The sequence below is a fragment of the Dipodomys spectabilis genome, unplaced genomic scaffold (assembly GCF_019054845.1).
Source record: "Dipodomys spectabilis isolate Male_0828 unplaced genomic scaffold, ASM1905484v1 ptg000725l, whole genome shotgun sequence".
Lineage (NCBI taxonomy): Eukaryota > Metazoa > Chordata > Mammalia > Rodentia > Heteromyidae > Dipodomys > Dipodomys spectabilis.
In genome coordinates this window covers 162,181-180,954 of record NW_024871402.1, presented here as the reverse complement: position 1 = coordinate 180,954, position 18,774 = coordinate 162,181, and the positions used below count along the sequence as shown (strand labels likewise).

At 45.7% G+C, this 18,774-nt stretch overlaps 1 protein-coding gene across 7 annotated transcripts in view; it reads left to right on the top strand.

Annotated features, from left to right (window-relative positions):
* Window positions 1-18,774, top strand: part of Ep400 (E1A binding protein p400) — a 110,910-nt gene that overhangs the window by 53,249 nt on the left and 38,887 nt on the right. For 5 of the 7 annotated variants that reach the window (XM_042672549.1, XM_042672548.1, XM_042672552.1 and 2 more), the window contains 12 exons: window positions 1,214-1,404; window positions 1,616-1,793; window positions 3,810-3,946; window positions 4,080-4,249; window positions 4,489-4,663; window positions 5,365-5,501; window positions 8,734-8,920; window positions 9,967-10,133; window positions 12,329-12,495; window positions 13,653-13,898; window positions 15,772-15,936; window positions 18,559-18,717. In XM_042672549.1, the coding sequence (XP_042528483.1) occupies window positions 1,214-1,404; window positions 1,616-1,793; window positions 3,810-3,946; window positions 4,080-4,249; window positions 4,489-4,663; window positions 5,365-5,501; window positions 8,734-8,920; window positions 9,967-10,133; window positions 12,329-12,495; window positions 13,653-13,898; window positions 15,772-15,936; window positions 18,559-18,717 (2,079 nt within the window). The remainder of the gene's footprint in view (window positions 1-1,213; window positions 1,405-1,615; window positions 1,794-3,809; window positions 3,947-4,079; window positions 4,250-4,488; window positions 4,664-5,364; window positions 5,502-8,733; window positions 8,921-9,966; window positions 10,134-12,328; window positions 12,496-13,652; window positions 13,899-15,771; window positions 15,937-18,558; window positions 18,718-18,774) is intronic. The other 2 variants (XM_042672551.1, XM_042672550.1) reach the window with 1 other exon arrangement.

The following is an 18,774-nucleotide window of genomic DNA, read 5'->3' as shown; positions in this document are numbered from 1 at the left end:
AACTCAACTACGTCAAATGTATTCAACTAATATAGCATAGCTCCCAAAACATGATAAAAACCTAACGTTTATAAAACAATGGCTGTTAGACATCTAGAGAAAAACATGATCATAGCCTGCACAACTTTATCCAATGCTCTGATAAATATGCCAAGTTAGCCAGAGCATAGAATTTAAAGTTTATTCAAAAAGTTCATTTTATTCAAGTGTTTATTTTCCTTTTAGTTTGATGAAGGGGAAAACTGGAAAATAATTTAATTTTAAGCTTTCACCTCTAGTTATTTAGCTTTCATTTTCAAACCTGATTGTGTGTGTGTGTGTGTGTGTGTGTGTGTGAGAGAGAGAGAGAGAGAGACAGAGAGAGAGAGAGAGAGAGAGAGAGAGAGAGAGAAGCAAGGAAGAAAAAGAAGGAGAGGAAGGAAGGAAGGAAATAGAACTCCGGGCCAGGGGATTTTCCCTTAGTTTTTTCAGTCAAGGCTGGCACTATATCATTTGAGCCACACCTCCACTTTTTCTAGAGTGTGGGGGGGGGAGATTTCTTCTTCTTAGATACTTTCTATCCATTATTCTAGCTCTTAAATGTAATAGAGGACTTTCCCAAATACCAAGCTATTGAGGCTATCCAGAGTGGTCTATTTTTTTTTTTTTTTTTTGGGTCCGGTCGTGGGGCCTGAACTCTGGGCTCTGTCCCTCAGCTCTTCAGCTCAAGGCTAGCGCTCTACCACTTGAGCCACAGTGCTACTTCCGGCTTTTTCTGCTTATGTGGTACTGAGGAATCGAACCCAGGGCCTCATGTATGCAAGGCAAGCATCAAGAGTGGTCTTAAATGTAATATTTCATAGGGGTTCTTGTTCATTTATCCAGGTAGTTATATAAAATGGGTTACAAAGGAAAAGTTTTGTTGGTCTTCTCTCTTTTGTTGGTTGTGAGGCTTGAACTCAGGGCCTGAGGAATGTCCCTGGACTCTTGCTCAAGGCTAGTGCTCTACCACTTTGAGTTACAGTGCCACTCCAGTTTTTGGGTGATTAATGGGAGATAAGTCTCATGAGGACTTTTCTGCCCTGGCAGACTTTGAGCTATTATCCTCAGATCTTAGCCTCCTAAGTAGGTAAGATTACAGGTTTGAGTCACCGGTGTCTGGCTTGAAGTATTCGTATTTTCTGTTTTTTCCATTCTTTTCATGTTCCATTTTTTTTTTCTATTGTTGTTCTAGATATGGAAGAGTGTCTGAGTGACCGGGAGAGCCAGAGGGCTTCGGTTCTCATAGACTCCCTCTTTATTATGGATCAGTTTAAAGCCACAGAAAGAGTGAACCTTGGAAAACCTAACACCAAGGACATTGCAGAAGTCACAGCTGTGGCTGAAGCTGTCCTGCCCAAGGGCAGTGCCCGGGTCACAACTGCGGTGAGGCATGGGGTCATTGTGTGCAAATTGTACGAGGAAAGCTCTCTATTCCAAATAGGCTCTTTGTCCCAACTGCAGAAGTTCCCAAAAATGGCTTCATCATTTGTAACTGGCCAACAGTAATACCATTTGACTCTTTTGATTTCAGCTTGAGAAAGAATTTTTGCTCATTATTTTGACAAGTAATTCTTTGGCTGGTCTGTCACTACAGGTGAAGTTTAATGCGCCATCTTTATTGTATGGTGCACTCCGAGATTATCAGAAGATTGGCCTGGATTGGTTGGCCAAACTCTATAGGAAGAATCTGAATGGCATATTGGCAGATGAGGCTGGGCTTGGTAAAACAGTGCAGATTATTGCTTTTTTTGCCCACCTTGCCTGTAATGAAGGTAAGAGATTTGTATTTTTGGACAATACACCTGTGCTAAGATTTCACATAGGCTGTATAAGAGTGAGGACTCGGCCTTCTCACCTTCTCTTGGCCCCTGTCCTTTGACCTGAGCCAGAATGTGGGCTCAAATGTCCATTGCAAGTGAGGCATCTGTGGCTTGTGCCTGAAATCCTAACTGCTCAGGTGGTTGAGTTCCAAAAGATTGTTGTTTAGAGATAGCTAGGGCAGAAAAGTCCTCAAGACTCCATCTTTAATTAACTGGCAAAACGTGGTGCTGAAGGCATGATGCAAATGGTAGCGTGCCAGCTGAGTAAACAAGCTGAGCAAGTGAGGCTCTGAATTGAAGTACTAGTGAAAAAAAAAACAAACTCATTGTAGCCAGATGTAGTATATGAATGGCTGTATTCCCAGTACTGAAGAGGCTGAGTAAGACAGAAGTATCCCTGGAAAACATAATCAGAGACTGTCCTAAAAATAGAGAACACAAAAATATTTGTTGCATAACAGCTAAAACATCATAATTAACAGGTGAAATGACTCACTGTTATTCAAAATTTAATACAAAGCCATGCCAGCCTGCACCTGAGCTTTCTAACTTGGGTGTCACACACAGCTTGTGAGCAGCAGAGCAGATGCATGGTTTTTCCAGAATATGCTAGTCTCCTTTTCTTCCTCCTCCTCTTCTCTTCCTCTACTTCCCCTTCTCTCCTTTTCCTCCTTTTAAAAATGCTTATTTTTTAAAAAAATTATTATAAAGGTGTCATGCAGAGGGGTCACAGTTACATTATGTTAAGTCGGATAAAGAGAACATCTCTTTTTTTGATAGTGTCACTCCTTCCCTCATTCTCTGTTTGTCCCTCCCATCTCCACCCACAAGTTGTGTCTGGTGAATACCACTGCTGCATTTGTTCACCCTTTGTCCCTCCTTTTCTATACGCTCCTTACTCTCCCAAAAACAGATAAATGAACAAACAAAGCAGAAATAAAAAGAGAAAAAGACAAAAAACAAAGGAAAAAACTAATTTCCATTTCCTGGAGTTTATTTTGAAAAATATATGATCAGAGGCCCATAGGCATTGTACCTTTGTGTGCCTCACCTAAGAGTATCTTCCTTTGGTCTCACTGTGTGAGACACCTGGAGTCCTGTGTAATAACATGTCCCAGTGTATTTTACATCTAGCTTCTGCATATGAGAGAAACGTGCACCAAATTGACTCTGAGTTTTCCTCTTCTTCCTCTTCTTCCTCTTTTTCTCTTCCTCTTTCTCCTCTTCTTCCTTCTCTTCCCCTTCCTTTTTCTTCTTCCCACTTTTTCTTCCCCTCTTTCTCTTCTTCTTCCTTCTCTCCCTCCCTCCTCTTTTGTGGGAACAGGGTTCTTTTGAGGGGGATGTTGAGCTCAGGACTTTGCACTTACAAGATTGGCATACCACCACTTGATGTCACAGGTCCAGCACTTTAGATACTTTTTGTATAGGGTCTCATGGGTTTTTTGTTTATTTGTTTACATGTGGCCAGCTTCAGACTGCCATCTACCTACTTAAGAGTCTCACCTACCCAAGACTGCAGTAACAAACCACTATGCCCAGACCTAATCACAAACTCTTGAATCACTTGGTTTGTACAACCTATGGTATCCACCATTGTACCCAGGGCTTTCTTGTGCTATTATATACATATCCCTCTTGCCTCTCCTGCTGAGTTCTGCCTTTCTGAGCAGCATTTCTATCTTTTTTTAAGTACATTTTTATTTTTTTAAAGAAGTTGTTCAAAGGAATTGCCATTCAGCAGAGCAGTTTGTGAATACAGTGTCTCTTGATCTATGTTACCCCTTTTATTCTCACTCATCCCTGAGCTGATACTTTGCTCAGGTTCAGTGGGAGTGCTAGTGTACAGCATTTGTTACCTTGATGTCTGCTTTCCTTGTGTGTCACCTACTTAACTAGCTTTGCTGCTAAGACATGGTGTCGGGTGATTAGACTGGACAGAGTAAGTGAAATATTCTGTTCTTTTTGTAGGTAATTGGGGTCCCCATCTTGTTGTTGTGAGGAGCTGCAACATACTCAAATGGGAACTTGAGTTGAAACGCTGGTGTCCTGGGTTAAAAACCCTCTCCTATGTTGGCAGTCACAGGGAACTCAAAGCAAAGAGACAGGTATTTTTAATTTATTTTTATTTTTTTGTTGTATAGTAGGCCTGGCTTGATGTGGCGTGGCAGTCTGTCAGTGCTTTGCAGATGATGGCTGCCAAGAACCGCGGGAAGACAAGGGCTTCTTTCTGTGCTGCAGGAATGGGCTGAGCCCAACAGCTTCCATGTCTGCATCACGTCTTATAAGCAGTTCTTCAGGGGTTACACTGCGTTCTCCAGGGTGCGCTGGAAGTGCCTTGTCATTGATGAGATGCAGCGTGTGAAGGGCATGACTGAGAGGCACTGGGAAGCTGTTTTCACTCTGCACAGGTCAGGTCTGAATGCCACTCAAGTACTGTGTGCTGCCCACCCACCCCTAGTAATACTGCCTTGTACCCTTCACCTTTGTCACAGGGCTGAGGAGACACCCAGAGCTCCTTTGTTCAGACCCTTTCATTAACATGAACTGCATAGAATGGCTATTGCCCCTTTTGTACACATTGCCCAGAGAGATGGACTGTGCAGAATCATGCATTTAAGATTCCAGCCTTACCTCATTGTGTTTGCAGCCAGCAGCGCCTGCTTCTGATCGATGCACCACTACATAACACCTTCCTGGAGCTCTGGACCATGGTGCACTTTCTCATCCCCGGGATCTCCAGGCCTTACCTGAGCTTTCCCCTGAAAGCCTCCAATGAAGAGAACCAAGATTACTACCATAAAGTGGTCATAAGGCTCCACAGGGTACCTGTACTTCTGTGTCTCCAGCTTACTCGCAAACATGCATGCGCCTTACTGTAAATGGGTTAGACCTCTGTGTCTCCTCCAGCTTATTTGTGAACATGCATGCACCTTACTGTAAATGTGTTAGACTTCTGTGTCTCCAGCTTACTCATGAACATGCATGCGCCTTACTGTAAATGTGTTAGACCTCTGTGTCTCCAGCTTACTCGTGAACATGCATGCGCCTTACTGTAAATGTGTTAGACCTCTGTGTCTCCAGCTTACTCATGAACATGCATGCCCCTTACTGTAAATGTGTTAGACCTCTGTGTCTCCAGCTTACTTATGAACATGCATGTGCCTTACTGTAAATGGGTTAGACCTCTGTGTCTCCTCCAGCTTATTCATGAACATGCATGCACCTTACTGTAAACGTGTTAGACCTCTCTGTCTCCTCCAGCTTACTCGTGAACATGCATGCACCTTACTGTAAATGTGTTAGACTTCTGTGTCTCCAGCTTACTCATGAACATGCATGCGCCTTACTGTAAATGGGTTAGACCTCTGTGTCTCCTCCAGCTTACTCGTGAACATGCATGCGCCTTACTGTAAATGTGTTAGACCTGTGTGTCTCCTCCAGCTTACTCATGAACGTGCATGTGCTTTACTATAAATGTGCTAGGGCCTTGTTTTGGAAAGAAAACAGTCATTATTTTCTCCAGGTGACACAGCCATTTATTTTGAGGAGAACTAAGAGAGATGTAGAGAAGCAGCTGACCAGAAAGTATGAGCACGTTTTGAAGTGTCGCCTTTCCAGTCGGCAGAAGGCCTTATATGAGGATGTCATTCTACAGCCTGGGTGAGTGCTGGGCTTGGTGTGCCCACTTGCTTGCCCCCACTCTGAGCGTTAGGTGTGTTCTCTGATGTCTTGCTGGGAGCTCTTGCTTGTGAGAACCAGGGTGAACAGATGGGTGCAGAACAATTGTGTGAGCATCTTCCTTCACTGTGCACCAAGATGGGGAGCAGCTGGTGATGCCTGTCTATAGCTGGCTGTTGGCCTCACAGCACCCTGCTGCTTCTCATCTTAAGGACATGGTGTATACTTGCAGCCCTGAGAATGATGTTTATGTTTCTGAAGTTCTTATAGTCATGGGTGTCACTGTGTATTCCTCGTTTGGCCATTATTGCAGTATGTCTCAAAAGTTTATTGGGACCTGGGTACTGGCTCAAATCTAATCCTGCTTACTCAGGAAGCTGAGATCTGGAGATCACAGTTCAGAGCCAGCCTGGCAGGAAAATCCTAAGACTTATCTCTAAGTAACCATCAAAAAGCCAGAAGTGGAACTGTGGCTCAAGTAGTAGAGTGGTAGCCTTGAGCATAAAAGCTCAGGGACAGCACCTGGTCCTAAGTTCAAGCCCCAGGATTGGCATTAAAAAAAAAAAAAAAAAGCTGGGCACTGGTAGCTTAACACCTGTAATCTGTAAGCCGTAATCCTAGCTATTCCGGAGGCTGAGATCTGAGGTTTGCAGTTCAAAGCCAGCTCAGGCAGGAAAGTCCCTATCTCCAATAAACCACTCAGAAAATGGGAAGTGGTGCGGTGGCTCAAGTGGTGGAGAGCTCACCTTGAGCTGAAGAGCTCGAGGACAGCGCCCAGGCCCAGAGCAGAGCTCAAGCCCTATGACTGAAAAGAAAATGTTGGGTGCTGTGGTGGCTCATGCCTGTAATCCAACTTCTCAGGCTGAGATCTGAGGGTCACATTTCAAAACCAGTCTGCAGGAAAGTCCCATGAGACTCATCTCAAACAAACTACTCAGAAAAAGCCAGAAGTGTCACTGTGGCTCAAGTGGTAAGAGCGCTAGACTTGAGTACAAAGAGGCCAAGGAATGGCACCAGGCCCTGAGTTCAAGCCCCAGGACTGACAAGAAAATAAAATTATTGAGAAATTTAGGACAGAAATATGTATGCATGCTTACTTACTTTCTAGTTTCTCCAGCAGTCCTCAACAAACCAGTGGTGTGAAACTCACCTTGTCAGTTCACTGTAGAATAGGAACAATAACATACACCCATCCATAACATCATCTGGGGCTAGCCCTTCTGAATGTGGTGGGAGCCAAAGGTGCTTTGCCGTTGCCTCTGCTGTGGTGCCAGTCAGATCTCTCAGTGAAGTATTGGTGTCACTCTTTGCTGGCTTCAGTCTGGTTGATGCACAATGTCCGGTGGAGGGGGACGCAGCTTCTGTGGTGGCCAGGAGCCATATCACCAGCACACAGGAGAAGCATTCCTCAGTTACCTTGCATTTCTTAGCTCACCTACCAACCAGAAGCTCTGACAAGTTGTTCCTTAATGTATTGGCCTGTACTCATGGAATTAAGCATTATGTTGAGAGTTATGGTGTCTGTTATTGAGGTGTGAGAGACTTGTAGTACTAGGGCCCAGTAGGTGAAAGCAGATCTTGTTTTACTGATCTTTGGCTGATTCTGTGGCATCTGCCCCCCTAGTGGCATGGTAGGGAGAAACTTCCTATTTATGTGTGGTTTTCTTCTCTGCATATCAAGTGCTAGGGTGTGAGGTGTGCATATTCCTCCGTCTTGCCTTTGGTCATTTTTTAAAGCATTGTCAGGTGCTGCCACACTGTGGGCTGTTGCTGTCTACCTCAGGTCCTCCAGGGATGCTGAATGTCCTGTCCTGGCCAGCCTTCCTAGACTCCACCCTGCTTTTGTGCTGTCTGCTCTGCTTTGTCTCCAGGCTCCTCAGGGAGCTGCATGTGTGTTCTTCAGTTCCTCTTGCTATGTTCTTCTCTAGGAAGCTCCTGTCTTTCCTTTTCCTTGGTCTTTCTCCAGGAGCCTCACCCCAGGATCAGCCTTCCTATAGAGAACCATGACACTGTTTAAACTCCTTCCCTGAGCAGCAGATATGTCTTAAGTGATAAGAGCATCTGCTTGCAAGCCTGAGCCTTGAGCTCAAACACCCGTACTGCTAAAATAAAAGAAAGGTGTACATCATTGGCTTACACCTATAGTCCTATCTACTTGAGAGAATCATAGTTAGAAGCCAACCTGGGCAGAAAAGTTCACTAGATTATCTCCAATTAACTAGAGCCATGCCTCAATAATAAAGCCCTATAAATGAAGAGAGCTGAATGAGAGTAAGATGCCCTTAGTTCAACACAGTACCAATGGAGCAGAAGTCAAATAACTTCCCTCCCTGTCCCTTTCCTCCATCTTTGTCCTCTCAGCCAGGCACTGTTGTTGCTCACCCTTCCTTCCTGTGCCCCAATGTGTCCCAGCACCCAAGCCACTGTGCTGGTGGCTTCAGGCGGTGAATCTGTTGCAGCACGCCCTGGGGCAGCGTCGCCCTGGGCAGCGTCGTCCCAGGAGACTGGCTTGTCCTGAGCTGCTCCTCTCGTAACTTTTTCCTCTTCCTGTTGTAGATTGTTTGACTTAGAAACCTGCAGTGATTCGCTCCACACCTTCTCAGGTTCCATGTTCCTTCCTGAATTTCTCCAGAGTAGCCAACCCTCACTACATATTTCTGGCTGCTGAACATGCTGCGTTCTGTCCAGGCAAGCTTCTTCTCTTCCAGGAGGTCCATTCCAGCTGCACCAGGGCCCAGCTGTTTGCCTGCTTGGTATCTTGTTCACCATTGTTCAGTGTAACCCCCATAGGATCAGGTGTTAGCAGCTCTATCTTGTGAGACTGGGGATGCACTTTCTGCAGTGTTTTCATCTTGCCCTTCTGCCTGGCCCATTCCTCTCACCCTTGGAATTGTCTGCCTCTGCTCCTCCTTCAGGGTCCTCGTCACAGTGGTGGAAACTTGTTGAAAGGAGAGCTCTCTCTCCCATGTCTGGCCTCTGGTTCATGGCTCTCTGACAGAGTATATTTTTGCATAGGGAAGATGAGGGACACAATGGGTGAATAAAAGGCCTGTGTGGGAATGTTTACCTGAATGTTCAGCAAAACTAATGTCATGTAGTTTAGGGGAACATGCCCGCGAAGCTTCTGGGGTTAGTATAGGAGATGGTAAGGAGTCAGAGTGTAAATACGTATTTGCCGTTCTGCCTCAACTACCTGTCTGTTCTCAATGAGCAGGACACAAGAAGCTCTGAAGAGCGGGCACTTCGTCAGTGTCTTGAGTGTCCTGATGCGGCTGCAACGCATCTGCAACCACCCTGGGTTGGTGGAGCCCCGGCTCCCAGGATCTTCCTATGCAGCTGGCTCTCTACAGTACCGATCTGCCTCTCTCATTCTCAAGGCCCTGGAGAGAGAGTTTTGGAAGGTAAGTACAGAAAGCTAAATCACGGCTTGAGGTCTTTCCAGGCACTTGCTAGATAAAACTCAGGCATCTATACAAAGCAACTTTCAGCCCCTTTCTTCAGCCTTTCCTGACCACCATCAGACTATTCTCAATCTGTGGACTTAACATGTTCTGGTTGCTTTATGAGAATCACATGCAGCCTTTCGTGTCTCACTTCTTTGACTTAACATATTCTTGAAGTTTACCCTGTTTTGTTTGTCAGAATGTTTGTCTGAATATCCTTTTTAAAGGCTGAAGTAAGAGTCTCTGCATATACATGGGCTTCCATTGCTCTTGGGAGTACACTAGGAAGGGAGTTGCTGGGTCACTTTGTGTCTTCGTCTTTTGAAGAGCTGCTAATACGCCACTGTGGTTGGGCCACCTGGCTTGCTTGCCACTTCCCACTCTCCATTCCTCACCTGCCCTGCTCTTGCCCTCCTCTTGGGGGTGGGGTTACTTTTTTGTTATCTAAAGCCCTGAGAAGCGTGACGACGAGTGGTACCAGGGAAGGCGGGTGCTTGCTGCTGTTAGAGGCAGAGCTTTGTGTCTAGACTGGATGTCGTTGGACCCAGGGCTGTGCCCTCCAGCAGTTCTGTTCCTGTCTACTGAAATGCCCAGGATTGGCCTCCAGTGAGACTTCAAGTCTCTGAAGTGAGCCTTGCTAAAGTCATTTCTACACCAACTTCCACATGCCCCAGCTCATACAGGCTTCACCCGAGCCCTTCCCCTGCTCTCTCCATAGGTCCAGACTTGGAGCTGCCTAAGTTCTTTCTCTAAGCTCTAGTTTGTCTCTCAGGGCTTATTCCTCATTCTTGGGACCCTGGGGAGGACCAAATGCATTAAGCATAGGGGAGTCATGACCTGCCTAACCCAAGCAGTATTTGTGAGCTGCCCTCCAGGGTAGAGCCTTCTCAGCTTGGCTCCCCTCCTTATAGCAGCTCATGGTTCCCTCTCAGTTATTTCCTCAGCCATCTTGTATAGCACTTTTTTTTTTTTTTGGTTCTTTTTTCTTTTCTTTTTCTACTTAGGAAACCGATCTTTCTATATTTGATCTTATTGGGTTAGAAAATAAAATCACTCGCCATGAAGCGGAATTGTTATCTAAGAAAAAGGTGACTCGGAAACTCATGGAGGAGGTGTTTGTGTCACCACCCCCATCAACACGGCCAGCAGCAGTGAAGTTGAAGGCCAGCAGGTATGTGGGTATGAGTTAGGAGCAGCACCTGGTTGGGAGTCAGCTTCCTAGCACTTGGGGTTGGGAACTCTCCACCCCTTCAGCTGACCCTGGGCCATCAATAGTGAAGAGGAATGCTGTAATCTTAAATAGGTTTCCCGATTCTCTCAGGAATTTTCCCTGGACAGCAAGTGTCGCTGCTGTCCAAGGAGTGCTCTTAAGCAAGCTTGTGGTTTGGGATGCATATGAGAGTTTAGTCTGCCGGCTGGTATAGCCAGGCATCTTGTTAGTGGTACGCTTGTGACAGGGTAGGCAGGGGTTTCTACTGGATTGCATCAAAGCTGTTCTCAGAATATCTCCACAGCAATGTGAAAGGATGGTTTTGTGAATCTGAGAGGGATAGACATACTAGATGGTGATAGTGAGAAATACATGATTCAGGATAGACTAAGTAGACTAAACCCAGTGATTCAATTCCTGAAATGAAATGAAAGTTGGTACTTGAGATAAAAGGGGCCTGTTTTGCCGAGTGCCAATGGCTCATCCCTATAATCCTAGCTACTCAGGAGGCTGAGATCTGAGGATTGCAGTTCAAAGCCAGCTCAGACAGGTCTATGAGACTCATCTCTAATTAATCACCAGAAAAACAGAAGTGGTGCTGTGGCTCTTGTGGTAGAGCACTTGCTTTGAGCTAAAGAGCTCAGGGACAGCACCCACGCCCAGAATTTAAGTCCAACCGGAAAAAAAAAAAAAAAGCAGGGGGTGGGGAGAAGATGAGCCAGTTCAGCAGATGGATAGTCCCTTCTGACCTTGGCTTACATGAGTATTGTGACCAGTTGTCTTCAGATTGGTGGTGGTAGGAATGGCAGCAGCAGGTTTCTGCAGACCCCCAGCCTGTCTACTTAGGAAACCTCTGACCTGATGTACCAGACAAATGGGTTCACTTGTGCTCACTGGGTTTTGTTAAAAGGCTTAGTGGAGCCAGGTGCTGGTGGCTTATGCCTGTAATTCTAGCTACTCAGGAACCTGAGATCTGAGGGCCATGGTTTGAAACCAACCCAGACAAGGGAAATCTGTGAGACCTTATCTCCAGTTAATTCCCCCCAAAAAAGCTGAGAGAAGAGGTTTGGCTCCAGTGGTAGAGCGCTAGCCTTGAGCAAAAAAGCAAAAAGCCTAAGGACAGAGCCCCGGCTCTGAATTCAAACCCTGGGCCCAGGACCAGCACACAAAATGAGGCTCAATGTTATCTCTGCCTATTGTCTTTGTACAGTGGTTTTGAAAACCGCCACTCCCGTTTTCTAGGTAGAAAAAGAGCAGGCTCCACCTTGTTGGACTTGGTGTCCCTCCCTCACGTGCCTTTCCAGACCTGCCGTGCCCACCCATCCTGAGTCCGTATTTACTCAGCATGACTTTTCCGCCCATTTTGCTATTACTCTGAATTGTAGTGTGCAGATGCTACAAGCCAGAGATGTTTTTTCTAATTCACATTGATACTTTATATTAAGATTATCTTTTTTTTTTTTTGTCAGTCATGGGGCCTGAACTCTGGGCCTGGGCACTGTCCCTCAGCTCTTCAGCTCAAGGCTAGTGCTCTACCACTTGAGCTACAGCGCCACTTCCAGCTTTTTCTGCTTATGTGGTGTTGAGGAATCCAACCCAGGGCCTCATGCATGCAAGGCAAGCACTCTCCCACTGAGCCACCTTCCCTGCCCCTATTAAGATTATCTTTAAAAAAGAGAGATAATCTTAATGTCACCAAGAATTAGGCGACATGCCACTTTTTTTTTTTTTTTTGGTCGGTCCTGGGGCTTGAACTGTGAGCTTCGGTGCTGTCCCTCAGCTCTTCAGCTCAAGGCAAGCGTTCTACCACTTGAGCCACAGTACCACTTCCGGTTTTCTGGGTGGTTTATTGGAGATAAGAGTCTCATGGACTCTCCTGCTTGGGCTGGCTTTGAACCGTGATCCTCAGATCTCAGCCTCCTGAATAGCTAGGATTACAGGCGTGAGCCACCGGTGCCTGGGTTGCAACGTGCCACTTCTAAATACAGTTTGTCAGCAGCTTTCCTGGGCTGAGAGTGAGAACAGCTGTCTTTAGAATTACATTGTTCCTGAATTAAGGACTCTCAGTGGGCTTCTGTGGGCAGTCTTTTAGAGTTTGAACTCTGCAGCTTGGTGATCTTCTGTGTATCTTTCTGCCTGATCCAACTGGCATCTAGGTTATTCCAGCCTGTGCAGTATGGTCAGAAGCCTGAGGGTCGTACTGTGGCATTCCCCACACACACACCCCGGACAGCAACTGCCAACACCACTGCTGCTGCTCCACAGGGCCAGGTTCGAGGACGGCCACCAATTGCCACCTTTTCTGCCAACCCGGATGCAAAAGGTACCTCACCTAGCTATCACACTTGTTGTGAAAGGCTTGGGGAAGCACATGGCACTGCATTCTTGCCCTACTGTGTGTTGCAGTCACTGCTGAGAGGGTGCAGGGACCATCATTGTCTCCAAAGGTTCCATGTACACTTTCCCATGATAGTAGCCTTTATTTTTTAAAATTTATTTTTGGTATCTTGAGTTAGGATCTTGCCCAGGCCTTGAACTCTTAATTCTCCTGCCTCAGCCTCCTGAGTTAAGAATCAGAGGCATGGACTAAGAATGTGGTTTAGTAGTAGTAGAGTGCTCCCTTAGCATTCATGAAGCCCTGGGTTCAATTCCTCAGTATCACATAAACAGAAAAAGCCGGAAGTGGCACTGTGGCTCAGAGCACTAGCCTTGAGCACAAAGAGGCTCAGAGACAGTGCCAAGGCCCTGAGTTCAAGTCCCAGGACTGGTACCAAACAAAAAAAGTCACATGCATGTGAATCAAGTCTTCTAGGCATGCACCACCACAATCAGCTTGTAGGTGTTTTTGCTTGCTGCGTTGGGTTTTCCCTGTACAAGAAACTTCACTCTTTGTTGAGTGAGTGTTGATGGTGAGTGCCTTAGCAAATGATTTCTTTTTATGTATGTCAAGGCATATTAGGAAGCTCCTGAGAAAGTCTGTTCTTGTTATGTGTGGTGCGGTCTTTTCAAGTAACTGATGGTAACTTTGAAGAAGTATAGGGTGAAGTACAGAAAAGGTTGCAAAGGCATTTTAACCACCAGCCGCTCAAGTCCATTGCTTTTCGAGATAAACAAGTACTCACAACAGCAGTGGTGAGCTTATGAAAAGGTGAGAGCAGATGCCTCCTTGTGTCTAGGGGGTTATTGTAATTGATAGAACTGTTGGACTGGACTGGCTCCAAACCCTTCTCTCCACTCTGAGAAGTGCACACTGCTTGTGCTGATCAGCTCACAGTGAGCCTAACTCAGCAGCAGGTTGAACCTTGTTCCTCTTTTCTCAAGAACTGTGTAAGTCCCTCCATCTTTTTTTCCCCCCAAGAGAGTGCTTCTCGTTTGAGAAACTGAAATGTTTATGTAATTTCTTTGAAAATCGGGTATAAAATACTGCATTTTATGAAGAACCTCTAACAGCTTTGCACAAACCAACCTTATCGATTGCAGTGGCAGCAGCCCCGTTTCAGACCTCTCAGGCTTCCGTCGGTGCGCCTCGACACCACCAGCCTGCCTCGACCTCCAGCACAGCAGCAGGCCCGGCCCATCCTGTGAAACTGCGGGCCCAGACCAATGCCCAGGCCTCCACCCCAGGCCCGCCCCCGCCCCCGCCCCAGGCCCCCTCGCTGGCTGCGGGTCCGAGCCCGCAGCCTCAGCGGCTGGTGCTCACCTCGCAGGCCCAGGCCCGCTTGCCCAGTAAGTGGCCTCACCAGTCAGCATCTGCTGTTGCTGCCTGGGGCAGCATGTCAGGAACATGGGATGTCTGAAGAGCTTTGCTGTCCACTACTTCTGTCTGCCCCTCAGCCCAGGCCTTAATGCTGCCTGGAGCCTGACACCTCCCTGAGGGTGGGGCCTCTCCAGAGGTCAGCGTCCAGGTCCCTGCTCTTTTCTGCTCTTTCTCCTTACCCTTGCCAGCTCTGTTTTTCTCCTGCATTCCTTGTGCTGGACTGGTGTGCCAGGCTAGCACTTCAGCTTAGTGTCAGCCAAGGTTCTGCCCAGCAGCCTATAGCCCCACACTGAGGAGCTTATGGTGAAGTTATATTAGGTGATATTACGTTTCCAAATACCTTTTTTTTTTTTTCCTGGCTTCTCAAGTGTTACCAAGTGTGAAAATGGGAAGAATATTTGCTTAACAGACATATTGTAATACTATACCAAGCTAAAATATCACAGTGTTCTTTTTTCAGTAGAGCACGTTTTAGTTTGGCCAGCAGGATTAGCATGTTTTCAAAGCTCATATGGACCTTTATTCTCCTGTTGGGGAGATTATCCTAACTTAAAATATTGCAGGCTGTGTAGTTTTCAAATACTGCCTCATGTATGTTCTTTCTTATGTGACAAAATTGTGTTAGGCCTTCCTGGAGAGAGAGAAGGGAGAAAAAGTAGGGAAGCAGCTCCTTTTTTTGTTATGAGTATCTCTTCATTGCCATCAATAAAGAGCAGTTATCTTAGGCAGGCAGATGAGAGGAGAAAGCCCTTACATGCTCCCGTTTCCGTTGGCTGGAGACGAGGTTGTACTGGTGTTTGGGGAGCTACGCATTAGAGGAGCATGAAGGGGGAATACCTTTTTATGTCAACTGGGCTTTACTTACCTACAGACCAAGGAGTGTCAGGGGAGATTTGAATTTCTGTATATAAATCTGTCTCCTACTTTCATTTCCCCATTTTCCTTTTCTTGCTCATAATTATTCGGTAGGCAAGATATCTTTAGATATTTTCCAATTCTTTTATTAACTATTCTCTTCATGGTACTATTAATGATTCTAGCATTTTACTAACTGTTCTTTTTATGCTACCATTAATGATTTCGGTGTGGGTTTTCTTGGGAGGAGCATTTGTACTTGGATGTCAGCCATTTGGTAAAAGCCTTTTAGCTGTGCAGGTTTGGCCTGATAGGAGGACTGTTTTGGAGACATAACATTGAACTACGTTGTTTTAAAATGTTTAAACAGTGTAAAGTTTCACTTCTTTTTTCCACAGTAAATGTTGTAGATTGAATCCTTCAGTCTAGTTTGAATTAGGATGAAATTTTATATCTAAAAGCTTTACTTAGGTATGACTTATTTAAATACATTTCAAGATTTTTTTTAAACATTATGGGTGTAATTGAAGCTCACTGTTTATTCTTTTCATCTAGTGATAAAATCTTTTAACCTCTGTGAGCTTAGTTGAACACATGCTTTTCAGATTTTGAGAGTCTTTTAAAGATTTGCCAGAACAGATTTCTAAATTTATTACAGATAGATTTCTGCTATTTTTGCTGTTTGCTGTTTTGGTTTTTTAAAATAATCATTCGAGGAGAAAAGTAAAATATTCGCTAATAGTTTGGCTGATGATATCAATATTGAATACCAGTAATTCCAACATTTTGTGATCAAATAGGTTAACCATTAAAATCTGTTATATTTGGCTTTTTTTCTAATATAACAATTATTTTCTTGAAGCAGTAAAGAACAATACCTAATTAGTGTTTCTAGGACACTTCAGTTTCTGTAGGTGGCCATTATTTGTAAGACATAATTGTCATGTAAGAGTCCTAGTTTTAACTTTTTTCTCTGCCTTTCAACAGGTGGAGAAGTAGTGAAAATAGCTCAATTGGCATCCATTGCGGGACCACAGAGCCGCATTGCCCAGCCAGAGACACCAGTGACACTGCAATTCCAGGGGAACAAGTTCACCTTGTCACATAGTCAGCTTCGGCAGCTCACAGCAGGCCAGCCCCTACAGCTACAAGGTACTAATGCTGAGAATGACAAGCATGCCACTGTTGGCACATGCCTGAGGACCTACCCTGCCTGGTGGAGTGACTCGGGCAAGTGAGCTGCCTCTTCAAGTTTCAGGTTCTTTAACTAGCAGTGGTGTTAACAAGTCTCACCACATAAAGTTGTTGAGGATTGGTGTCAACTTGAGGCACCCTAATGATAGTCTTTTTTATTTTTTATTTTATGTGCCAATATTGGGGCTTGATTAATCAAGACTGGTGCTCTGCCACTACAGATGTACCTCCACTTCCGATGAGAGAGAGAGAGAGAGAGAGAGTGTGTGTGTGTGTGTGTGTGTGTGTGTGTGTATACATGTGTACTAGTACTGGGGCTTGAACTTCGGGTCTGGGCACTGTCCCTAAGCTTCTTTGCTTAAAGCTAGTGCTCTACCATTTGGGTCACAGCTCCTCTTCCAGATTCTGGGTTTGTTTTTTGGGGGAGGGGTCAGGGAGAGGGAGGTAGTTGTGGGGCTTGAACTCAGTGCCAGGGTGCTGTCCCTGAGATCTTTTGCTCAAGGCTAGTACTCTGCCACCTTGAGCCACAGTGCCACTTCGATTTTCTGGTGGTTACTTGGAGATAAGAGTCTCATAGAGCCGGGTGCTGGTGGCTCATGCCTGTAATCCTAGCTACTCGGGAGGCTGAGATCTGAGGATCGCGGTTCAAAGCCAGCCCGGGCAGGAGAGACCATGAGACTCCTATCTCCAATAAACCACCAGAAAACCGGAAGTGGCGCTGTAGCTCAAGTGGTAGAGCGCTCCCCTTGAGCTGAAGAGCTGAGGGACAGTGCCCAGGCCCAGAGTTCAAGCCCCACAACCGACAAAAAAAAAAAGAGTCTCATAGACTTCCCTGCCCAGATTGGCTTTGTACCATGATCCTCAGGTCTCAGCCCCCTGAGTAAGTAGGATTACAGATGTGAGCTACCAGCTCCCAGTCACTTATAGATTTTTGGTAGTCAATTGGAGATAAAAGTCTCATGAGCTGAGGGGCATTGGTGGCTCATGCCTGCAATCCTACCTACTCAGGATCTGAGATCTGAGGATCACGGTTTAAAGGCAGCCTGAGTAAGAAAGTCTATAAGACTCTTACCTACAATTAACCACCTGTAAACCAGAAGGAGCTATGGCTCAAAGTGATAGAGAGCTAGCCCTGAACACAAAAGCTCAGGGGTAGCACTCAGGACCTGAGTTCAGGACCCACAACCGACAAAAAAATAAGTCTCATGGACTTCCCTGTTCCCGGGCTGAGTTTGACTGCTACTCTCCAATCTCAGCCTTCTGAGTAGCTAGGATTACAGACGTGAGCCACCAGCACGCACCACAGTCATTTTTATTAACAGCATCTGCTCTTTGAAAATAGGTCCCTATTTTATAAATCAAAATAGAAATACTTGCCAAGCACCAGTGGATCACAGTTCAAAGCCAGCCCAGAGAAGCAAGTTTATGAGAACCTTATTTTCAACTAATCACCAGAAACCTGGAAGTGGAGCTGTAGCTCAAGTGGTAGAGTGCTAGTCTTGAGCAAAAAAGCTAAGTGATGGTGCCCAGGTCCTGAGCTGAAGCACTAGGACTAGCAAAAAGAAAAAGCAATGTTTGCCTCTTTGTGATTATGAGATGAGTTGTTCAAGAAATGTCAAAGACTAGAGATTGGTGTGAGAGATGATTTTCTTTTACATATACACATTTTGTTTTTGGTTTTTTTTTTCTGAAATAGATTCTGGCTATGTTACCTAGTAGCTGGGACCACAGGTGCATGCTGCCACACCTGACTAGACTATTTAGCTTAACCTTTGGCTAAGAGTAACATGCTTTCTAGTTACTACTTTCAGAGAAAATGAGGGAATGAAAATTTGAGTGGCTCCCTAAAATCAGTGTTGAATCATTAGGTGACAGCAGTTTTAGCCACTTTAGCTCTATGAGTGCCAGATGTGTCCTTAGCTCTCATTTTAAAGTTAAGATTTAGAAGTAGCATCCTCTGCAGTTGTTGCCAGCCCCTCCCTTTGCAGCTTTGCTGGGAGGTCGCAACCTGGCCAACCACAGGGCAAAGGGTTTTTGCTGGTTTCATGTGGTTTGATTCCACATCTCTCCAGGGTTTAGGATGTCAGATGTTAGCTCATCTATGAACACTTTTGGTGGTCGTTTGTTTCCTTAGCACACTCGTGGGAAGCAACCCTCCAAAACAGCTGCAAACCTAGGGATACCTGGTTCAAACCCATTTTTCCTGGCAATTCTTCAAACCATTTGAAACACAGCAGGCTCTCACATGGATCTGGGAACTGGGGCTCTCTTGTGAATCATATCCTTGGGATAGCCATGCAGCCCCCACAGACCTGTACCGAGGTGTTTGTGTGAGGCATTATAAGGTGCATTGGCCTTTTTCCTGATGTTGAGCAAAGCAACTGTTCCTCAAACACTTCTTTACTGGGGATGAAATATTTCCATCTTCCTCAACGTGAGCTTTGCATTGATCTGCTTATGTAAATATGATTTGGGGTATTTAGTGTGTTTGTTTATTTCTGTAACATTGAGAAGTGATGGGTGTGTGCTGTAATGAGCACGTGCCTATAACTGACGCCTCTGGTGGACGTGTGATTGCAGGCAGCGTCCTCCAGATCGTGTCAGCCCCTGGGCAGCCCTACCTGAGAGCCCCCGGCCCCGTGGTGATGCAGACCGTGTCTCAGGCGGGTGCTATGCACAGCACCCTGGGAAGCAAGCCCCCAACTGCTGGCCCCAGCCCCGCACCCTTGACCCCACAAGGTAGGGTGTTCTGCTCAGGAGGAAGGCTTGGTGTTTAGCTGCTTTCTGACTCTTCTG